This window comes from Megascapheus bottae, chromosome 1 (assembly GCF_031878675.1).
Source record: "Megascapheus bottae isolate mThoBot1 chromosome 1, mThoBot2.hap1, whole genome shotgun sequence".
Taxonomy (NCBI): Eukaryota; Metazoa; Chordata; class Mammalia; order Rodentia; family Geomyidae; genus Megascapheus; species Megascapheus bottae.
The window spans coordinates 55,130,740-55,155,355 of record NC_143509.1 but is presented as its reverse complement, the minus strand read 5'-3'; the positions used below and the strand labels follow the sequence as shown (position 1 = coordinate 55,155,355).

At 45.3% G+C, this 24,616-nt stretch overlaps 1 protein-coding gene across 1 annotated transcript in view; it reads right to left on the bottom strand.

The window, feature by feature from the left end:
- Slc12a8 (solute carrier family 12 member 8) overlaps positions 1–22,810 on the bottom strand; it is a 120,040-nt gene extending 97,230 nt beyond the window's left edge. Inside the window, exons 1-3 of the mRNA XM_090332207.1 lie at positions 22,762–22,810; positions 21,387–21,470; positions 6,245–6,391 (exon numbers count right to left, since the gene is read on the bottom strand). Of these exons, the coding sequence (XP_090188333.1) occupies positions 6,245–6,391; positions 21,387–21,428 (189 nt within the window). The 5' untranslated portion in view covers positions 21,429–21,470; positions 22,762–22,810. The remainder of the gene's footprint in view (positions 1–6,244; positions 6,392–21,386; positions 21,471–22,761) is intronic.
- Positions 22,811–24,616: the final 1,806 nt, after the last annotated feature.

Below are 24,616 nucleotides of genomic sequence, written 5' to 3'. Positions count from 1 at the left end.
CTTTTGCGAGTTACCTAGAGGTAAGAGAATCACACTTTCCTGCTCAATCTTTAGTCTCCTGAATAGCTAGGATTATTGGTGTGAGTCAATGGCATCTGCCTATAACAGTATCTTTTAAGTTTTCATACCAGAACTGTTATGTTACCCTCTTTTTTGATATATGTCTTGGGGCTGAGAAAATGGCTTAGTGGTAGAGTGCTTACTTAGCATGGGTGAAGCCCTGGGTTCCATTCCTCAGTACCACCTAAAGAGAAAAGCCAGAAGTGGTGCTGTGGCTCAACTGATAAAGTATTAACCTTGAGCAAAAGAAGCTCAGAGACAGTGCTCAGGCCCTTATTTCAAGTCCCAGGACTGGCACACACACACACACAAAAGTACTTTTCCGCATTATTATTATTTGTGTGTGTGTGTGTGTGTGTGTGTGTGTGTGTGTGTGTGTGTGTGTGTATGTGTGAGTCATGGGGCTTGAACTTGGCCTGGGCACTGTCCCTGAGCTCTTCAGCTCAAGGCTACCATCCTACCCCTGGGCCTGGGTGCTGTCCTTCAGCTCAAGGCTACTGCCCTACCCTTGAGCCAAGCCCTACATCCTGCTTTCTAGAGGTTAACTGGAGATAAGAGTCTCAGGTCCTTTTGTGCCCAGGCTGGCTTTGAACCTTGATCCTTAGATCTCAGCCTCCTGAGTAGCTAGGATTATAGGCATGAGCCACCAGGCCCAACTTTCCCTATTATTATTATTTTTTTTGCCAGTCCTGGGCTTGAGCTCAGGGCCTGAGCACTGTCCTTGGACTTTCTCAAGGCTAGAGCTCTACCACTTGAGCCTCAGCACCACGGCTGACTTTTTTTCTATGTATGTGGTACCAAGGAATTGAATCTGGATTTTCATGCATACTAGTCAATCACTCTACCCTAGGCCAAACTCCCAGCCCCTCTCCATTATTGTTTGGAATTAATATTTTCTATTTAAAAAATAATTTTGGGGGGGGAGGACCAGGAGTTTGGCCTAGTGGTACAGTGCTTGTCTAGCATGCGTGAGGACCCAGGTTCAATTCTCACTACCACATACATAGAAAAAGCCAGAAGTGGTGCCATGGCTTAAGTGGTGGAGCTCTAGCCTTGAAAAAGCCAGAATGATGCTCAGGCCCTGAGTTTAAGCCCCAAGAGTAGAAAAATAATAATTATAGTAATAATTATTATTTTGGCATAAATTCTCCCAATTTTAATTTCATGCCATTACCTAGAAGCTCTATCTTATATTGGAAGATTTCTCATTTACCTTTATTTTCTTGAAACTAATGACAGGGCTAAAACTAGAGATCATTCAAAGGCAAAGGGATGTGTTTGTGGGGCAGACAGCCTCAAAGATGGCCCCACTATCACCTCCTCAAATTCCGTCTTTGTATGATTCCCTCACCTTTGAGTATGTCCTGTGCCTTGTAACTCACTTTTTTTTTTAAGAATGTGAATCTTCCATTAGTCATTCAAATGATCACATTAGTTGCAATTTACTTAATAGGATTTTTTTGTCTTCACTTTTGTAACACCTCAAACATTAAAAAGCTGAATTAAAGTTCATTGTTCTAATGAAATCTGCTGAAAAGCCAATTTGCTTAATACCCTCCCTTTATCTCAAGCCATTCAAAGTTCACATACACTGCCACAAATGTCTTAACTGAAAAGATTTATAATTCCAATGGCAAAAGTGTATACTAGCATCATAAATTTCTCTGTCACTATAAGCTATGATTGTCCTTACATTTATTTTTATGCATCAAAGCTTGTTTATCTGAAACTAAGACTTCAAAGTCATACTAACTTAAAATTCTATGAAAATACAAGGGACAGAACTGTCATCATCCCAAAGGACAAAGTAACTGGCACATGATCAACACTTTGGTACTGCAGACTCACTTTTCTGTCATCCTCCCAACTGTCTAGAACATTCTCCCAGTCTCTCTTTTCCCTTCTTCCATCACTATAGCAGAACACTGACCAAAATGTTTGATGACCCCTAGTGACAGATGATCTTAGAGTTTCTAAGTGGAAAGGTCTCCATTCAGTTCTCCACAATAAGCTGTAGAGCAAGGAAAGCATATCAGATTAGCTAGACTGTCACAGGTTGGGCATCCCGAAACCAAGAGGCATATACCTTAACGCAGGCAATGTTACATTATCACAGTCTTTCCTACTTTAGAGGTTTTGGTTTTGTTTTTGTTTTTTTTTTTTTGTCAGTCCTGGGCTTGGGCTCAGAGCCTGAGCACTGTCCTTGGACTTTCTCAAGGCTAGCACTCTACCACTTGAGCCTCAGCACCCTTACGGCTTTTTGCTATGTATGTGGTACCGAGGAATTGAACCCGGGTCTTCATGTGTGCTAGGCAAGCACTCTACCACTAGGCCAAACTCCTGGCCACCCTACTTTAGAGTTTTAAGAAATTATTTGAGAAATAATTTCCCACAGGAGACAGGCACTGGTGGCTCACGCTTGTAACCCCAGTTACTCTTGAGGCTTAGACCTGAAGATCTTTATTTCAAGCAAAGAAGTCCAGGAGACTCATCTCTAACTAACCAACAAAAAGTCAGAAGTGGAGCTGTGACTCAAGTGGTAGAGAATTAGCCTTGAGCTAAGGGATAATACCTAAACCCTAAGTTAAAGCCCCAGTTCTGGTGCATGCACACACCACACACACACACACACACACACACACACACACACACACACACACACACACACACAAAATCTTCCCCCTCAATCCCACAGAGAAGGCAAAATTAATAAGCTACCAAAGCAAAAAAGTCTAGCTTAAAAGGTTTCCATGTTTGTTTCTTTTGGTAATTCTGGTGGTTCTGAGGACCTTGTGCTTTCTAGGCAGGCAATCTACCACTTGATCCATATCTCCAACAGATGATTCATTGTTGCAACGTAACATTAAACATTAAACATGCCCATACTTTCCTTTTATGTTTCTTGTTTTAGTGATGTAAGTGACCTCCTTTTTTTTTTTTTTTTTTTTTGGCCAGTCCTAGGCTTGAGCTCAGAACCTGAGCACTGTCCTTGGATTTTCTCAAGGCTACAGCTCTACCACTTGTGCCACTATACCACATCTGGCTTTTTCTATGTATGTGGTACCAAGGAATCAAACTCAGATCTTTGTGCATGCCAGGCAAGCACTCTACCAATTGGCCAAACTCTCATCCCACCACCACTTTTTTTTCTATGTATGGCGTTACCGAGGAATTGAACTCAGGCCTTCGTGCATGCTAGGCAAGCACTCTACCACTAGGCTAAACTCCTGGCCTCGTGACCTATTTTTTGTTGTTGTTGTTGGTCATGGGGCTTGAACTGTGGGCCTGGGTGCTGTCTCTGAGCTCTTCAGCTCAGGGCTACTGCCCTACCCCTGGAGCCACAGTCTCACTTCCGGTTTTCTAGTGGTTAATTGAAGATAAGAGTCCCAGGGTCTTTAGTGCCCAGTCTGGCTTTGAATTTCTATCCTCAGATCTCAGCCTCCTGAGTAGCTAGGATTACAGGCCTGAGCCACTGTGCCCAGCTTAAGTAGCCTACTTTTAATGACTGGAATATTGCAGTAGTGATGGGATATCACCTCTGAGATCAGGTGTGGCTTCTTTACCCAGCAGGTGCATGTTCTCATCCTCTCCCTTACCCTAGTGGAAGTCCGCTGCCTTATAATGAGGTAACCCTGTAGATGAGAATCAAGACTCCTCAACCACTACTTCTGGGTCTTGGCTATAGGCTTGTTGCCAGTGGAAACTTCAGATGAGACTGCAGCCCCTACTGAATGCTTGACTGCAGCCTCATGACAGACTTTGAACACATGGATTCCTGAACCATGAATACTGTGAAAGAATACAAATTTGTTGCCTTTATCTGCTAAGTATTAGAGTAATTTATTATGCAGCAACAGATAGCTAATACAACTTGTACTCTCAAGGACCAAACTAATACTTCTGGTGGCCATTTCTAAAATAATAATAATTATAATAGTACTACTAGTAAAATTAAATGTAGAGAGCTACTGTCTTTCTTCCTGTCTTTCTATAAGCATCTCTAAACAGAGCAGAGCCTGGAAAGTCCGTGCCATCACTAGCCAGATCTCTTCTGCCTTGGGTCAGGCTGATAGGTCTCCCTTGGATACAAGCTTGGCAGTAAGGTGGTCCCAGAGAAGGAGAAAAGCAGTGTAGGTGTCAGAAGCCTGAGACTACCTGCCAGGACAGGGGTGGGGGGGGGGCTGAATTAGAGGCTTGGCTTTATGGATTTTTTTTGTTTTATTGTTGTTTTGTTTTCTTGCCAGTCCTGGGTCTTAACTCAGGGGCTGGGCACTGTCACTTTCTTGCCTGGGCTAGCTTTGAACCCTGATACTCATATATCAGCCTCCTGAGTAGCTAGGATTATAGGCATGAGCCACTGGCACTTTTGTGTTTTTATAAGTCTAGGGACCCTTTGTATTTGAAAGAAGGATTATAAGAACTATTAATTCACAGCATACTCTACCCATCCACTTATCAAAAAAAATTTCAGCATCACCCAGTTTATGTCTAGAGCTAAACCCTAAGCTAAGGGCGGGATATGGAGGAGAATGAGCTGAGAAACCCTGGTCTCCAGCAGTTGCGAAAAACTGTCCTTCCCACCTCCGTGGAGTTTCAGTGACCTGTAATGTGCCCATGAGATACTTACTAGACCACAATAACCAGTGGTTTAGTAAAATACAGGCTTAGATATGACTATAAAGGGTTTTTTTTAATTGCTTTGACTAGTAATAAGCATTCACTATGTAACTCAGGCTGCCCTGGAACTCTAGATCCTCTTGCCTAAGCCACATAAGTTCTGGGATAATAGGTATGTTCAATCACATCTGTCTTGTGAGGATATTCTTTTCTTTCTTTCTTTCTTTCTTTCTTTCTTTCTTTCCTTCCATTTTTCTTTCTTTCTTTCTTTCTTTTTTTTTTTTGTGCCAGTCCTGGGTTTGAGCTCAGGACCTGAGCACTGTTATTGGACTTTCTCAAGGCTAGAGCTCTACCACTTGAGCCTCAGCACCACTTCCAGCTTTTTTCTATGTATGTGGTACTGAGGAATCGAACCCAGGTTTTCGTGCATGCTAGGCAAGCACTCTACCACTAGGCCAAACTCCCGGCCCTCTGTTTTTGGGTTTTTTTTGGGGGGGGGCAGTCTTGGGGCTTGAACTCATGACCTGAGCACTATCCTTGAGCTTCTTTTGCTCGGAGCTAGCCTTCTATCACCTGAACCCAGCACCATTTCCAGCCTTTTCTGTTTATGTGGTACTGAGGAATCGAACCCAGGTTTTGATGTATGCCAAGCAAGCACTCTACCACTAAGCACATTCCCAGCCCTTGTAAGCCTTGTAAGGATACTCTTTGGATATGATTAATGTAGAATCAGGTGGCTTTAGGAAAAGGAGATTATCCTCCACAATTCAGATCTACCTCGATCAATCCGTTGAAGGTCTTTAGAGCAGAGACTTCTGTTTTCCAAAGAGTAAATTCTGTCTTTAGAATGTAACATAGAAGCATTCTGAATTTTCTACCTTCAGACTCAAGATTTACCTGATCATTCACCCGTGTTAAATTCTTGACTGGTTCACCTTTTTTTTTTTTTTCTGGTTCACCTTTTGTTCTAGGCAGCTTGTTTGGTCTATTGACGCCTCAAGTGAGAGAAGTCACAGTGGGAGGATCTGGAACCTGCTCAGGGAACACATCTGTCTGGAAGGCTCCAGGACACTCTTTACACTTTTGTCTAATATGTAAAGGGGGATCTCTTATTTTCCATGCAAAGACAAGTTGATCTCTGGGATCTTGTGCAGGAATATCAGCCTTAGACAATCAGTCTTTAAGTGGTAGAGCACCTACAGCTATGACCAAGCATTCTTCTGCCCCATGCCACACAGTGCCACAGCGTGAGAAAGGGGTATAGAATGCTACAGGTGAGGATATGAAGAATACCAGGGGAGGCAGAGAGCTTGCTTCTCTTTTAATCTAGCTCTAGTCCCACCCATTATGAACCCTGACTTCCTGGAGTTAAATCCACAGGGGGGGCTCCCATCTGGGAGTTTGCAGTTCACAGCATATTCATCTGAAAATCAATACTAGCTATGCCCTGTGTTGCATACTGTCTTTCATTTCAGGAGAATCTGTTGCCTACATGTGGAAGGCCAAACATGGCCTCTCCATGCCAGCAGCCTACCAAAGGCTCCTGAGCCACCAGCTTGTCACTCACCACCAGCCAGCCAGTCCTCAAGAAAAGGACAACCCCAAAAATGTTGATCATGCAGGATGTGAACACACCATCCCAGGTTCCGAACAGCACTGGCTCCCACATGAATAGCTGGATCTTCCACCAGGGCTGGGGTTGGGCCAGGGCCCCCTGAAAACAGAACACAGGGAAGACAGCTAGGTGGCCACTGGAGGGCCAAAGAAGGAAAAAAGGAGTCAGGAGTAGTACAGGAAGAGATACGAGACCCAACAACAAAACAAAAACCCAACCCTACCGAATTGTGCCAGGGCAGCCATGTATGTGCCTAGATTATGAGTGTGAAACACACACACACACACACACACACACACACACACACACACACGCATGCACGCACACACACATGCATGCACAAAGTTGAAGACTATGATACTACAAAAGGATCCTTGTTTCTCTCCTAGCAACAAGGATTGGTATACCTCTAAGTAGAAGAGATTAGTAATAAAATAAACTCAGCCCCTTTTCCTTCTGGATGCTTGGGTAGACTACATTTCCCAGCTTCACACACACACACACACACACACACACACACACACACACACACACACACACACAGCTACCATAATTTCTGTTTTTCTGTTCTTGAACACTGAGACTGTGACTTCTATCCATCCTTCTCTTCTGGCACTGTAGGATTTTAAAGCATCACTGGCTAATTTTTTGAAAACCAGAGCTTATTCATTTTTTTTCAGTTTAAAAACCAAGTATTTATAAACACTTAAATGAAAACCCTTTACTAAAAAGATGAAATGTTTGAGAATACTAAAATGATCATAAACAAAACTACTAGCAATTCGTGCTGTGAACTTAATCTAAATTTAGGCATTAGTAGATTCTTCCAGTCCCCTGGAACTATGCAGCAGTGATGAATGATTCCTAGCCGGGCTGAATGGGTGCGAATGGAAAATGCCCATCTTAGACTCACTATGTGCAGTGAGTCTGTAACTGGTGAGTATGTGTTATCTATCAACACAGAAAAAATAAAAACAACCAAGAAAAATTCTAAAACAACAGGAAATAAAATCTTCTTGATGCTGAAGTCAAAGATGTACTCATAAGGGGCAGGAGTTTGGCCTAGTGGTAGAGTGCCTGTCTAGCATACATGAAGACCCAGGTTCGATTCCTTGGTACCACACACATATAAAAAAGCCAGAAGTGGTGCTGAGGCTCAAGTGGTAGAGCTCTAGCCTTGAGAAAAATCCAAGGACAGTGCTCAGGCCCTGAGTTCAAGTCCAGGACTGGCAGGAAAAAAGAAAGATGTACTCATGACCAAGGGGCAAAGCTACACTTAATCAGAACAAGAGGATGCTACTCAGGAGGCAGAGACCTAGAGAATCACAGTTCAAAGCCAACCTCAGAGCAGGTAAGTCCATGAGACTCTATCCTGTTAATCTGCAAAAAGGCAGATTGGAGGTATGGCTCATATGGTAAAGCATCAGCCAAGCAAGCTTGAGGCTTTGAGATCAAACCCAGTAAGAGAGGAAAAGAAAAAAGGGGGTGGGGAGAGAGAGAGAGAGAGAGAGAGAGAGAGAGAGAGAGAGAGAGAGAGAGAGAGAGAGAGAGAGAGAGAGAGGAGATCCTATCAGTTCTCATCTCCCACCACTTACTCAGATCAAGAAAGTGGTCACTAAAGGCTGAGAAGGGAATGGAAGGCGGCTAAGAGTGGGTACCAACATGCATTTAGGTAGGAGTAACCAGTCCTAGTGGTTTACAGCATATAGGGTGACTATGGTGTACAATAACTTATACATCCCAAAAATAACTACAAGAGAGGAGCTCAAATATTCCCCAAACAAAGAAATGGCAGATAATTAAGAAGATGCTAACAACCTGACATGATCATTGCACATTATATACATGTATCCAATTGGCACACTATACCCCATAAATATGTACAAACTTTATTGTTAATTAAGGCTTCTATGTGCTGGTCCTAGGGCTTTAACTCAAGGCTACTCGCTGCTCTTTAGCTTTTTTGCTCAGGACTGGTGAACTATTCACTGCTTCCACTTATAGCTGGTTAATTGGAGAGAAAAGGCTCTTGGATTTGTCTGCCTGGGCTGGCTTTTGAGATCCCTAGATCTCAGCCTACTAAAGAGTTAAGATTACAGGCATGAGCCACCAGCACCTGGGTTTAATTAAAAAATTCTTACTTTTTAAAAGGTACATCAGGAAAAGGGAGAGAAAGAAGGAGATAGGGAAGAAAGGAGAAGAGAGAAGAGGAGGGAGAGAGGGAAGGAAGGAGGGAGGGAGATGGGCAGTTAAGAAATAACTGGAGCTGGATGTGGTATACATGCTATAATTCTATTACTCAAGGACCCTGTGGCAAGACTGAGAGTCTGAAGCACTCCTAAGCTCCATAGCAAGATTCAGTTTCAAAAAAAACAAAACCCAAAATGTCCAGGCACAGTGGCTGACATCTAATGAATTCCAGTTACTCAGGAGAGAATGGGAAGATCTTGGTTCAAAGCCAGCCTTGGAAAAAGGTTCATGGGGCTTAACCAATGAAGAGGTCATCATAGTGGCATGCATCTGTCACCCCAGCTACAATAAAAACACAATTAACATGATGCTAGTGCAGACCAGCTGGGGCATAAACAGGACACCCTAGCTAAAAATAAACCAAAGTAAAAAGGGCTGAAGGCATAGCTCAAGTGGTAGAGTGTCTGTCTACCAACTGTAAGAGTATGAATTCAAACTTCAGTACTGAAAAAAAAAAAAAAAGAAGGAAAAGAAGAGAAGGGGGAGAACTGGGGTCACACACCAAGGCACGTGGGACAGGCAGTGTGTGGACTCCTCAGTGTCCCTGATAGAGTCCTGACTGCGAGGTCTCAGCTCCAGCTGGAACTTCTATTTGTGTGTGTGTGTGTGTGTGTGTACATTATTATTCATCCATCTTTCACAAACCACAAAGTCAACAAACTCCAGAAAGTCAACAATCGTGACAACAGTCGTCATGACTCAGAGCAGAGACTGCCAATCTATGCTTGTCGTGGAGCAAACGCACCAAGGAACCTGTCAGGTGACTGTAGACTTGCCATGGTTTTCCAGGATCCTCATCTCAGATTTCAGGACACAGCCTACTCCCTGGCCGCCAGTGTTGAACTTCCCACTTCCCATCAGGGCTTGGTAGAGGCCCACGATTTTAGACACAGCAACAACAGCCGTGCTCAGTCAGAAAAGGGGGGAGTTGGAGTATGCCGGGTTTCTACAGCCATCTCATCCTTTGTTCTGAGAGGCAGCTGGGAGACAGGGTGGACTGGGAGCTGAGATGACACTTGGCTGTCCAAAGTCTCGCAGTGGGAGCCCCACTGCACCCCTCTTAACTAAAGATGACTTGTATTTATATATTTATTTTTGTGCCGGTCATGGGGCTTGAACTCAGGGCCTAGGTGTTTTACCTAAACTTTTATGCTTAAGGCTAGTGCCCTACTACTTAAACCACAGCTCTACTTCTGGCATATTTTTTTTAAATTGGAGATCAGAATCTCACAGACTTAACTGCCAGGGTTGGCCTTGAACTGATCCTTATTCCCAGTACCTGGCTCTAACTTTAATTATTTATTTATTTGTTTATTTTTGTCAGTCGTGGGACTTGAACTCTGGGCCTGGGTGCTGTCCCTGAGCTCTTCAGCTCAAGGCTACCACCATCCCTCTTGAGCCACAGTGCCACTTCTGGTTTTTCTGGTGGTTAAATGGAGATAAGAATCTCATGTTCATTAGTACCCAGGCTGGGTTTGAACCTCGATCCTCAAATCTCAGCATCCTGAGTAGCTAGGATTACAAATGTGAGCCACCCACACCCAATTCCCTAGAAGTTTCTATTGCCTGGGAGAACAGGGAGCCAGATGGCTGGAGTGAAGGGAGCTGATTATCAGGCAAGCTGCTCTTAGGGCAAGAAGCAGGCCCTGTCCTCTGTGTGTAGCAGCCTGCACTGACACTCGCAGCACTATGGATGTTGGGTGCTTAAGCTCCCTATCAGGTGATTTTCTCCTGGGAATAGAGCATCCCCAAATGTGAGCTCTGTCTAAATGTGAGAAATGAATCCAGAAAGGAATCCTTGTCTTCCTGCCCCCAGCAAGTTGAGCTTGGAGACTGGAGCCTTTTGCCTCTAAGCACCACCTGCCAGCATTAATGAAATATGACGTGACATCTTTTCTTTCTTCTGGTGGGTGAAGGGGGAAAACAAGCCAGGTGAGAAATTCTACTTTTGCCCACTTAGGTCAAGGATGTAGCAAAGCAAGATGTGGTCTGCCTCTCCCCTTTAGAGACCTCCTGTAGAGGTGGGTTCTAACCCTATTCATACCTTCTACCCATGAGCCAGCAGCTTGCTGTTTGGACGATTAACTGCTAATTAGACTTCAAAGAATGTGTCCTAGCTGCTACTGGACTGGGGAGCCAGTGGGCAGACTGGAGGGCCTCAATGCTTTCTCCTGGCTGTGAACTACAGTGCCAAGACAGGGACAGCAGGCTGACCCACCAATTGCTGCAGGGAAGGAGTCTGTCTGACAGACACATGGCTACACACCTGCCTCATGGGGGGTTGTAAAGTTCAAGCAGACATTACTTCTGAAAGCCTTCTGTAAGCTTCTGTAGCACAGATGGGTCTCACTGAAAGCGGGGATTTCTTCAGGGAGCTTGGAAGATGTCTAGTTGGAAACCCTTGAAGCTAGCTTGTCCTGGCAATGAAGCTGGGATCCCTGGAAGCTGCCTGGGCCAGGTAAGGCAGCCAATCCTTGTTGAGGCACCGAGTTCTCGCGTGGACATTGCTGGGCTCTGCAGGCGAGCACCTTGGTGCTAATATGGCAGAAGTCCAGTTGCCCTGGCCTGGGGGTCTAGGTAGTACCCTACCCTTCATCTCATTTGCCATGGAACTAGCTAGAAATCCAGTGCTCAAATCTGTGGGGGTTTGTTGGTAAAGGTGGTGGTCACAGAACTTGAACTCAGGGTACTGTCCCTGAGCTTTTCTGCTCAAGGCTAGCACTCTACGAATTTGAACCACAGCATCACTTCCAGTTTTCTGGTGGTTTATTGGAGATAAGAGTTTCAAGGATTTTCTTGCATGGGTTAGCTTTGAACTGTAATCCTCAGATCTCAGCCCGAGTGGCCAGGATTACAGGCTTGAGCCACTAGCACCTGGCTAGTGGTGTCTTTTACTTGATCTGTTTCCCTTCCAAGCTGTTCATGCCTAGCCCTGCCCAAGGCTGTGACTCTCTCAAGGGCACAAGCTAGCCACAGGAGCACAGTCCCAGGACTGGCAAGACCCTCAGGGGTTGGAAAAATGCCAAGACCAATGTAGAACCAGGAGTGTTCTGTCTCCCAGGACCAGCAGCCACACTGTCACTCCTCCCTCAGCACTTGGAGCCCATGGACATCCTCTCTGCACACTTGGTGCCATCCCACAAGTGACAGAATCTCCAGCAGAAAAGCCAGGGCCACCTAAGCAAGAGCCAAGCCTGCCCTTTCAACTCCATGGCAACAGTCTCTTTGAGAAGAAGATCACATTGCTCTATATGGGCTGTCTGTCAAGAAATACACCTGAGAAAACAGGTTCCAAACATTCTAAAGAATTGGCCTTCATGCTCAAAAAAAGAAAAGTCAAGGTCAGGAAAGGCAAAGAAAGGCCAAGAATGGTTCCAGCTTAGAAGACAGGGAAGAGATCTGAGTGACCTAAATGTAATGTGTGATCCTTGACCGAACCTGAACCAGGGAGGCGGGGAAGGGAAGAAGGAGCCACAGCCCTTTAGTGAGATCACTGGAAAATTTTGCATATAGAACTATACAACTATCATATTTCATGGTGTTTACAGATATACCATTGTTGGGGGAAAAATTCTTGTTCTTAGGAAATATACACTGAATTATTTATTTATTTGGCCAGTCCTGGGGCTTGAACTCAGGGCTTGAGCACTGTCCTTGGGCTTTTTCAATGTAGAGCTCTACCACTTGAGCCAGAGCATTACTTTCAGCTCTTTCTATGTATGTAGCACTGACAATTTGAACCCAGGTCTTCATGCATGCTAGGCAAGTGCTCTACCATTAGGCCAAACTCCTGGCCCACTCTGAATTATTTTTGACTTTTATGAATAAAGAGACATGTCTACAAATTACTTTCAAATGGCTAGGATAAATATGTTGGAAGAGGGAGAAAGAGAAAGAGAGACAGATAATAGTAAAGCAAAAAAGCAAAATGTTAAGTGCAAATGTGTCAATAATGAATGGATTTGCAGGAGAGTGATTTATACTATTGCAAGATTCTTTTTTTTTTTAATCTGAGTATGCGCTGACATCATTTTTATTTCTTTGCCAGTTATGGGGCTTGAACTCAGGGCCGGAGCACTGTCCTTGGACTTTCCTCAAGGCTAGGGCTCTACCCTTGAGCCACAGCACCACTTCCAGCTTTTTCTATGTATGTGGTGCAGAGGAATTGAACCTGCATGCTAAGGCAAGCACTGTACCATTAGGCCAAACTCCCGGCCTGCAAGATTCTTTTTTTTTTCTTTCTGCCAGTCCTGGCCTTAAGCTCAGGGCCTGAGCACTGTCCTTGGATTTTTCTCAAGGTTACAACTCTACCACTTGAGCCTCAGCACCACTTCCAGCTTTTTTCTATGTATGTGGTACCAAGGAATTGAACCCGGGTCTTTGTGCATGCTAGGCAAACACTCTACCACTAGGCCAAATTCCCAGCCCCTGCAAGATTCTTATGGATATGAAATCTTATCAAAATAGAGCTTAAAAAATACACAGTTTGGCCTGGAAATGTGGCTTAGTGCTAGCATGCATGAAGCCCTGGGTTTGATTCCTCAGTACCACATAAACAGAAAAAGCCAGAAGTGGCACTGTGGCTCAAGTGGTAGAGTGCTAGCCTTGAGCAAAAGCTCAGGGAGAGTACCCAGCTCCTGAATGTAAGCCAGGAACAGCAACACAAAACAAAACAGTTTGCACAGTATGAATGGCTAAGATGATAAATTGTATGTTACACACAAGTTATCACAATAAAACATGGAGTGAATAAATAAAAAAAACTTCAACGAAAGCTCTTTCATAAAAGGATCCCAGATGCAATAACAACCCTGCCCACCTCAGCTTCCTCACTGCCATGGACCTGGTATGGCGGTACCTCTTAGCTCTAGTTTCCCTCCCACTAGTCAGTCGCATACAGTCAACAGCAGCAAGGGACTATTAATATTTGCCATGTCTCTTTCAGGAGAGACCACATTCACATAGCTTTTACCACTAATTGTCCTATTTCATTGTTATAGTTATTAATCTTTTACTATGCCTAATTTAGCCATTAAACTTTATCACAAGCATAGATGTATAGGAAAACAAAATAAACATAGGACTCAGTGCTACCCATAAGTTCAAGCACCAAATGGAGGTCTGGGGATATACCCAAGGGCAGTGGAAGACAACTGTAGCTAACTGCGAGTAACTGAATGAATGTATAAGTGAATGAACGCTACTAATGTAGCTCAGTGAGTGTCTCCTGGCCTAGCAGGCACGAGTCCGTAGGTGTGATCCACAGCACTACAGAATAAACAGACAATACTGCATGAAACATGCTTCAGAAAGGAGCATTGGGCTTCTCTTCTAAAGTGACAGGGTAGGTACTTTCCCGCCTTCCCAAGGATCATGAAATGACAGGTAAGATGTGAGGTTTCTTTTTAGTGTGAGTCAATGAACCAGGTGCCCATGGCTCACACCCATAATCCTAGCTACCCAGGAGTCTGAGATCTAAGAACTGTGGTCCAAATCTAGTCGAGGCAGGAAAAAGTCCATGCGACTCTTACGTCCAATTAATCAGGGGAAAAAAAGCCAAAAGTGAGGCAGTGGCTTCTTGAGTGAAAAAGCAAAGGGTCCTGAGATCAAGCCCCAGAACTGGCATGCACATGCACACACACACACACACACACACACACACACACACACACACACACACACACCACACAGCTGTAATTAATTATAACTAAAAGCGAGAAAACAAATGCCAGCAGCAAAGGCAACATTTAGAGGCATTCTTGCAGATAGAAAAGGGAAAGGGAAAGATGAAATAATGCAGGGAGCTGAGAACAGTGACAGCTGTCTTCAAGATGAGAAACTCCCGAGCCTGGGAGTTTGGCCTAGTGGTTAAAGTGCTTGCCCAGCATGCATGAAGACCTGGGTTCGATTCCTCGGTACCACATATAGAAAAATAAAAAAAGCCGGATGTGGTGCTGAGGCTAAGTGGTAGAGCTCTAGCCTTGAGAAAGTCCAAGGACAGTGCTCAGGCCCTGAGCTCAAGCCCAGGATTGGCAAAAAAAAAAAAAAAAAAAAAAAGATGAGAAACTCCCAAGTTCAAAGCTAGCTCTTCCAGTGGTACACGTGGACCCAGACAATGGCACAGAAGTACTGTCATTCTGAAGAACCCCATGTGACACAGTGAAAAGGTGGGAGGGCTGGTAGTGTGAATGCTAGTACAATACTAACTATAAATGAATAAACAGTAGAAAGTTAAAAATGTATATTAAATCCCTAGAAAAGCCACTTGCAAACTTCTCAGTCTTAGGCTCTCTTTAGTTTTGCACAAACTGCTGTGAATCCCAGGGCTTCTCACATGCTAGGCAAGTGCTCTATAATGTCATTAAATCCCAGCCCTCTTTGCATTCTTAAAAATTATTGGCTGTGGGGCTGGGAGTTTGGCCTAGTGGTAGAGTGCTTGCCTAGCATGCACGAAGACCCAGGTTCGATTCCTCGGTACCACATACATAGAAAAAAGCTGGAAGCGGTGCTGAGGCTCAAATGGTAGAGCTCTAACCTTGAGAAAGTCCAAGGACAGTGCTCGGGCCCTGAGCTCAAGCCCAGGACTGGCAAAAATAAATAAATAAATAAAAAATTATTGGATGCCCCAAATACTTTATCAGGATATATAAAATTATTTATTTTAATAGAACACCATTAAATCCATATTTTGTTAAGACAAATGACATTTTCATGAAAGAATAATGATTTTCCAAAATGAAATAATTTTCTCTTTGTGAAAAGCATTGTGCAGATTTTCTTAATGTCTAGCCTGATAGGAGACAGCTGGGTTCTCAGCTCTCCTTTGCATTCAATCTGCTGCAAAATGGCATTTTTAAACTACATGAAGAAATCCAACTTCCCACAATACATATTATATATATATATATATATATATATATATATATATATATATATATGCCATTTCTGGGGCTTGAACTCAGGGCCTGGGCATGTCCCTGAGCTTCTCTTGCTCAAGATAAACACTTATCACCTGAACCACAGCAACACTTATGGCTTTTTTTTTCCTTCAGTCATGGGGCTTGAGCTCTGGGCTGGGTACTATCCCTGAGCCCATCCTACCCCTTGAGCCACAGCGCCACTTCCAGTTTTCTAATGGTTAATTGGAGATAAGAGTCTCATAGACATTTCAGTGTCCAGGCTGGCTCTGAAGCTGGATCCTCAGATCTCAACCTCCTGAGTAGCTAGGATTACAGGTGTCAGCCACCAGCTCCCAGCAACTCCCACAGTTTTTCAGTTAGAAAAGGAAAGAGCCATTTACCACTCTTCATTTATTGTAGAAAAAAATTAGTACAGAGAAAGGTGGGGGAAAAAATCTCCAGAGAATAGGATAAAAGAAATAGTGAAAGCAGTACATGAACCAAAATTAAAGAAAACCTAAGAGAATTTAAGGCTTTAATGACGTGACTGTTTTCTGATTATTGTACCTTACCGTGTTAGGCAGTTACATACACACACACACTGACCATTATAAATACTATGTATCTGTCAGGAACCAGTGGATCACACTTGTAATCCTAGTTACTCAAGAGGCTGAAATATGAAGCTCATGGATCAAAGCCAGCTTGGACAGAAAAGTCCAGTAGACCTTTAGCTCCAATTAACTAGCAAAAAGCTAGAAGCCTTAAGTGGAGAGCCATTAGTGGATAGATGGATGGATTCGAGTTTTGCTTTAATTATTTTAGGATCAGACACTATCCAGATAGATAGATACACACACACACACACACACACACACACACACACACACACACACACACACATATAGTATAGAGACATTCTCTGCTTTTGTCTCTCTGTCATCTCTATCTCTATATCCCTGTGTATATAGGTTAGTCAGTCACAAATGGACTCGCTTAGTTGAACAGACTATATATCTAAAGCTCAATGGCCTGGTGGCCAAGGATATGTGTGTCACCTGTGTTCAAATTCTGGCTTTAACGTCTTGTGACCTCACCTATAAAATGGCTACAATGACAGAGTCTATTCTAGACAGTCCATGATGGCCAGGAATACATCTAAGTTAGGCACCATGGATTAGTCTGTGAGATAGTGATATAAATGACCGGGTTCAACGCGCAAGAAATGCATAACTGAGCGGACAGTGGGGTAGAAGACTGCAGGAGTGTCAGACACAGATGGACACCCTTCTACCAGTAATGTAGAAAAAAGAAAAAAGGGGCCGAGAGTTTGGCCTAGTGGTAGAGTGCTTGCCTAGCATGCACGAATACCTGGGTTTGATTCCTCGGTACCACATACATAGAAAAAAAGCCGGAAGTGCTGCTGAGGCTCAAGTGGTAGAGCTCTAGCCTTGAGAAAGTCCAAGGACAGTGCTCAGGCCCTGAGCTCAAGTCCAGGACTGGCAAAAAAAAAAAAAAAAGAAAAAAGAAAAAAGAAAAAAAGAGATCTAAAAAAGAAAAAAGGTACAAAAACCTAGGGCAGGGCTGGGATGCAGCTCAGTGGCAAAGTGCTTGCCTAGCAAGTGCAATGTCCTGAGTTCCATCCCCAGTACCAGAAAAGACCAAACAAACAAAAACAAAATCTGGGGCAGGCATTAATTTCACAAAAAATTTCATTCTCCATCTCCCGCATCCCACTTGATCATGCATTGAAAACGTTTCTCAGATCCCAGACCTCCTGGTAAATCTTTCCACCTAATATATGTATCAATAGTTATTAACAAGAGGTCATCAGAGGGAAAAAGAAAAAGCTGATGTATTTTTTTAATTTTTATTTATTTATTTGTTTGTTTATTTATTTTGCCAGTCCTTGGCTTGAGCTCAGGGCCTGAGGACTGTTCTTGGGCTTTCTCAAGGCTAGAACTCGACCACTTGAGCCACAGCACCATTTCTGGCTTTTTCTATGTATGTGGTACCAAGGAATTGAACCTGGGTCTTTGTGCATGCTAGGCAAGCACTCTACCACTAGGCCAAACTCCCGGCCTCCCTGATATATTTTTTAAAATGCTAATAGTATGGTACTTCAAACCCCTCTAGTCCTGGGGCTTGAACTCGGGGCCTGGGCACTGTCCCTGAGCTTCTTTTGCTTAAGGCTAACACTCTACTATTGGGAACCATGGTGCCACTTCTCACTTTTTTTTTTTGCCAGTCCTGGTCTTCAGCTCAGGTCCTGAGCACTGTCCTTGGACTTTCTCAAGGTTAGAGCTCTACCACTTGAGCCTCAGCACCACTTCTGGCTTTTTTCTATGTATGTGGTACCAAGGAATCGAACCCGGGTCTTCGTGCATGCTAGGCAAGCACTTTAACCACTAGGCCAAACTCCCGGCCCCTCACTTCTCACTTTTTTTGTTTATATAGTACTGAAGAATTGAACCCAAGATTTACTATATGTTCAACAAGGACTCTACCACTAGCCACATTACCAGCCTGTGATAATTCTTCTTTAAATAAAAAAATAAGTTAGTAGTTTTGGCTCCCATCCTCTGAGCATCTGTAGCCTTATTCAGGAAAAATTTACCTGTGCTTACATATTCTAGTATTTTCCTGTACTAGATTTAAAATTTCAGATCTTACTTTGAGGTCTTTATTTTCATGTTTATTGTTGTGACTCCAGTAGTTCTTGGAGAGCCAAGAGCATGAGCAATACACAGGTGAAGACTGAAGGATCTGGTATGATACCACTCAGCTATGGGCACTGCCTATTTAATTCCCTGTTCTTCAGGCCCCAAGCTCTCAATAGCATTCCTGACACCTAAATCTAGAGTAAACATGAAAAAAAAGGTTCACTGGAAACTTGTTGAAGGCCAGTTGCTCCACAATTTAATTCCTAACACACTAGTTACCTCTGATCTACAATCTGGGGGGTTTGGCTTACACCACTGGAGCAGGAGACATACAACACGAGAAAAAAAAAAAAGAAAAAAGCCCCAAACATGCCTACATTCAAAGTGCTTTAGTATTTATCAGACTAAAACAACCTTTGTGAAGAGAACACATATACAAAATGTCCAGAACACAGAAAGTTCCCATCAATTTGTAGCTGTGATCACTTTCTTACCCTCCCATCTAAGTTATACTTCTGAGATCCACCATGCACAGCCCTTCACCAAGTCTTCTAGAGCCAGCCATGATGAATACCTTCTATATCCTGAGTACTAGGCCAGGTTGGGGGATGTGACTTGGTTAAACCATGCATCTGAATGGAAGGAGATGGAGAAGATGCAGCTCACTGACAGGCCTGGCCTCACAGTGAGGGCAGTGCTGACCAGGCTGTGGGAACAGGGCAGTGACTTTAAAAGCTTTTAAAGGCCTTAGGAAAGGATCACTGTATTAGCAATGGGAAGAGATGGATTTCAATGTGTCCAAACAGCACCACAGGTCTCATTGACACTGCTCTGTCTCTCAGTGTTTAGATACTGAAGGAGGAGGAAACACAGAGGCACCTGCCACGTCACATTTGAAAAGTCAATATTCTCTTAGGCACAGTAGGGATGCCGAATCTAACAGACACTATCTTGGCCACATGGTGGATGATGGGATATTGGGTTTAATTGGCAACAAACATCTTGTCTTCATGGTGGCAGGCAGGGAAGTCCTACCTCTCAGGTGATGGGTATGTCTGAATTCCTAGAGGAGGATTTGGATAAGACCTACCAGTCTTGAGTTGTGAACTCTCAGCTTTCTATGACCCTGGCCCCCTGATCTGGCCCTAATTAGGCATAGTTTATCTCAGGCACTGGAACGCCATGCCTTGTATCCTCTGTCCCCTGTCCTGACTCTTGTGTCCTTTCTCTTGGCTCTTCTCTAGTCACCAAGGCATCCCACTTCAGCTCTCCTTTGGAGTTGGTCTGGTTTTTCTGTTCTTTCTTTTCTCTCCTGCTCTCATGCTTTAGTTTTCTGACAGTGTTAAGTGTCTTTGCGGGGCTGCAGGTCTTTGCAACAAGAGCCCACCAGCATTCAGCAGTTTTCCAATAGACTCCCGATTCAACCTCTCAAAATATGGCTTCTCTGTTTTCTCACTGTATAACAGACAAATGTGCTCTGCAGCTGTTTGTGGTTTGTTCATTTGGTCAGTCAGCTACACTCATTGTCCACCTAAATGCCAGATGCTACCTTAGGTACTGGAAAGGTTCCAGTGACAAACCTGTTTTGTGCTAAGATTCAGCAAGGAACAAAGAAGATACAAGCACTGAGGCAGGGTGTGGTTTGACTGACAGGTGGGGAACATGGGTATGAAGAGGAAAATGGGAGAAATGCAGGCTAGGTCAGCCAACACAGGGCAGGGCTAAGGACTTTGAGTTCTGAGTGGAGGACAAAAGGAGCCACTGAAAGTTTAAACAGAGGAGAGAGGATCTAATATCCCCTTTTAGAAACTCAGGACCTCACACTTTCCACCTAGAATTCTTTATCATATGTAGCACTATTAATGCTTAGCATTGTTAAGATCTAATCAATAACTGGGCACCTTTATCTAGCTACTCAGGAGGCTGAGATGTGAGGACTATGACTCAAAGCTAGCTGGGAAGGAAAGTCCATAAGACTTTTATCTCCAATTAACCACCACAAAGCCAGAAATAGAACTGTGGCTCAAGAGATAGAATGCTAGCTTTCATCAGAAATATCACTTAGACCGATCCCCCCACTAAACACACACACACACACACACACACACACACACACACACACCACACAATTAGTCAATAAATATAGGTTGAGATATGTTGAAAGCATAAACAATCTTGTCAAGTCTAAATATCCAAAGAAAACACATGGGAAGTATGAGAGACTGGCTAAGCTCAAATATAAGTCCTTTGACAAATGAAGCTCTCTGAGGGTCTCCAGTCACCTAAAGAACCTGGTGTAAGGTTTTTTCACCCAGGATGGCAGGAGTATTGACGAATCTCCAAGGAGCAATTCCAAATGGCCAGTTATTCATTTCTAAGCCGCTTAACTACTTCCTGGGCAGCCTGGGAGAGGCTAAGAGCTGAGTGTACAGGAGCATAACTGAGCTGACAGGGAAAGGGGAAGAAGACACGGCAGTGAGCACTTACTGCCTATCAGCCAGCATGGCGCATTTTTTCACATGTATGTGTGCACATAAAAGGAGTTACTAGCCGATTTGGACTCCCCCACCACACCTAGCTCTATCTGCTTCACTATTCCCAGTTCTTTGGCATAAGACACTTCCAGACCTTGTTCTCTTCTCTTGGTAGGTCTCTGTTTCATACTGGGAAACCCTCCTGCCCTGTCCATAAAACATGGGAGAAACCCAAAGAGCAATTAAAACTTTGAGTGATCATGACGGTAGATAACCTGTGAGAAAGCAGTCTTATGATAAACAAGTAAATATAGTTTTCATTTCTACAGGGATTAACTATTTCTGGGAAGAGCCACATCAATTCCATACCTACTGGATGAATATTTACTGAATCTAATTAGATATAAATATAGGGAAAACCAACTAAGAACCTAGAAGACATCAGGGAAACACAGAACCTACTTATCTTCAGTACCCATGAGTTTTTCCAGAGACAATATTTTGCATCTCACATTGATTCAGTGTTCAAAGGATTAATAGTATCTGCCTCTCCATTCTGTACATGGACAAACTTCCCACAATGAAGTAGGAAGGTGAGAGCCTAAGACATAATCCACTATAAACGATGCCCCCCAAATTCCTGCACACAGATGAAGAATTGTAACATTTCCTCAGCTAAATCCCAATGCCAAAATAAACTTCTGAGATAATCACTTGTAACATCGTCAAGTTCCCATGATGCTGTCTGGTGACCCTTGGCTCATAGGCCTCTTAGCAACTGGAAGGCCACCCCACATATCCCTCCTACCTGCTGGACTGCCTCATGGAAGAGCTCGAGTGAGGAAGCCATCTGAGTCAGTCTCCTGGAAGTGTTCTGGGTGGGGAGACACTTCTGGAAAGTAAACACCATCCTGGGTCAGCCCTGGCTCCTCCTTCCCTTACTACTCTGTCTATCCTTCCTCTACATTAGGTAAGGCCCGGGGTGAGGAAGAGATCTTGATCTACTTATCTATGGCCTCTTCAGTATCCACAAAACTCCCAACTCTGCACACAGGCTGTTTTCCTAAGGCCACAGCACCACCCCCCTTTCCTGAATCCCTTCAGTTTGTGGAGGGCACAGACAGGAGCCTCACTGCTCAGTCCTGGAGGAGTTGCTTCTTCACTCCTCCGCCACCCCAAGGGGCCTTGGAAACCGAAGGATTCATGTAAAGTACTAGAGTAAAGACACCATGGACTCAGGTGAACCGATGGCAACTAGTGAATGTGAGCAGCCTGGATCTAGACTGGAAACACTGGGGGCTGTCTTAGGCGCTCCCGGGAGCAGGGCCAGATAGGGGATGGAGAGGGCCAGTAGAAAAGGATATCATCGCATCCTCTTAAAGGCCCTGTCCTCCCCTGCCCAAAACGTCTTCCCTGGCTTTCCTTGTCTCCGGGCTGAGCCAGGGACCACGACACCTTCGTGGAAAGAGGTATGGAGAAGATGGAAGAAGGGGTGAGGCACTAGAGCTGGCTGTCCCGAAGGAGACTGAGACCAAAGACAGCGGCCATTGACAGGGCAGGGAAAGCACAACAAAGAGCAAAACTCAAAATAAGGGGTGATGGGCCGGGACTTTGGCCTAATGGAAGAGTGCTTGCCTAGCATGCATGAAGATTCCTGGGTACCACACGCATAGAAAAAAGCCGGAAGTAGTGCTGAGGCTCAAGTGGTAGAGCTCTAGCCTTGAGAAAGTCCAAGGACAGCGCTCAGGCCCTGGGCTCAAACCCAGGACTGGCAAAAAATAAAATAAAATGGGGGATGGGGGTGGGCTGCGCTCTGCCAGAAGCGGGGCGGGGCGGGGCGGGGTGGAGGCGGGGCCAGGTCCACCCCCTCCCTGCTCGCTGCCTGGGATCCTAACTTAAGCCCACCCTTCCCCACCCCAGCGGGCTCGGAAGCGGAGCCACGAGACGGCCCGAGGCCTGGGCCTCGAAGGACCTCCCGTGACCTGACCGCCACCTCAAGCCCTCCGGACACCTGAGGGGCGGACCCCGAACAAGCGCAGCTCAGGTGGCCGCGCCTACCGGAGCCGAGCTGGGAGAAGGGAAACCCCAGGCCTGCCCTCTCGCTGCGAGCCGGGGCTCCTCCTAAGAGCGGCCACGAGAAGCACCCTCACACCCCGCATCAGCCCGGGGCCCGCAGCCCTCACCTGCTCCAGGACTGGGAGCTCCACGCACGCGGCGTGGCCCGACCCGCCACGCCCCCTCGCGACCACGCCCCCTCGTGACCACGCCCCGGCCCATCCCGGCCACGCCCACCGCCACGTGGCTGGTCGGATCTCCCCGAGGATCCTGTGCGTCTGTCTGGCAGGGTGTCCGCTCCGATAGCTCATCCCAGCTTTGGTTCCAAAGGGAGGAGGGTGACCAGACCCCTCCGCTCCCCAAGGCGGGCCCGCCTGGATGGGGAGGACTGGGGAGCCCGCACCGGTGGGTGAAGTCTGCCGGCGGGGTAAGGTCCTGGACACGGTGCCCGGCCCGGCGTGAGGGGTACAGACACTCCACCGACCCGCCATGGATCATCGGGGGGAGGGGGGCAACACAGACAGAGGCTCCCCTCAGGTGCCAGGGAAAGCCCTGACCCCCGGGACCCCCGGGACCCCCGAGGACATTTTCCTACCAGGAAAGCGCCGCCCCCTCCCTGCCCTGTACCCTCCTCCACGCCCCCCCAGCCCTCACCTCCCCCAGACCCACACCCGCTCTCAGTAGGCGTGAAGTAAGGTTTCCAGGGCTTCCGGTTGCAGGGAGGGGAAAAGAAAAACCAAACTACCACACAGAAAGATTAAATTATCTCCAGTTCCAAGCTGGCAGAATTCCTAAACTTTAAATAACTTGCTGCTAGGCTTCCACGTGGGCTTCAGAGAAACAGGAGGGCAGCTGGGAGTACTTCCCACGCCCACAGGCCTTTGTGCGAGGTCCCTAAAAATAGAGGTTGTTCTGGTAAAAACAAAAGGGACCCGTGCAAGGCTGCCAGAGCCGCCTCTGCCCCAGCAAAGAAGTCAGGCCATGTGTGCAGGTACGCTTTCTCCATGTTATGCAACCAACACCACGACTCCTCCCATCCCCGTCCACCCATTTTATTTTTCTTTCTTTTTTTTTTTTTTGTTTGTTTGCCAGTCCTGGGCTTGAGCTCAGGGCCTGAGCACTGTCCTTGGACTTTCTCAAGGCTAGAGCTCTACCACTTGAGCCTTAGCACCACTTCCGGCTTTTTTCTATGTATGTGGTACCAAGGAATCGAACCCGGGTCTTCATGCATGCTAGGCAAGCACTCTACCACTAGGCCAAACTCCCGGCCCAACCACTACTTTTTCTATGTATGCGGTACCGAGGAATTGAACCAGGGTCTTTGTGCATGCTAGGCAAGCCCTCTACCACGAGGCCAAACTCCAGGCCCCTGTGTTTTCTCTGTCTTTATTTAAAACTTATTTGTAAGTGGGTTCATACAATATCTGTCATTTTGTGTGTGCCTTATTGCTCTTAGTGTATACCTCCCAAGGTGAATCCATCATATGACACTTCAGAAACAGTCCCAGCAAAGAGGTTTTCATTTGTTCCTGAGTTTTGTTTGCTTTTTTCAGTGCTGGGAAGTGAATCCAGGACTTTGTGTCTGCTAGGCTAGGACTTCCCTGTGGAGCAACTTCTCCTGTCCACAACATATTAAGAGGTTGTTAACATCCCATCTCTGCAAAAGAAAAGAATCCCAGGACAAATTGTAGAGTAGCCATCTGTGAACGCAGGATGGGTAAGCTGTATTATTCAAATCCACCATGTGGGGCCTGGAGTTTGGCCTAGTGGTAGAGTGCTTGCCTAGCATGCACAAAGACCTGGGTTCGATTCCTCAGTACCACATACATAGAAAAATGCTGGAAGTGGTGCTGAGGCTCAACTGGTAGAGCTCTAGCCTTGAGAAAGACCAAGGACAGTGCTCAGGCCCTGAGCTCAAGCCCAAGACTGGCAAAAAAAAAAAAAAAAAAAAAAAATCCACCATGTGTCCTTATATTTACCTAT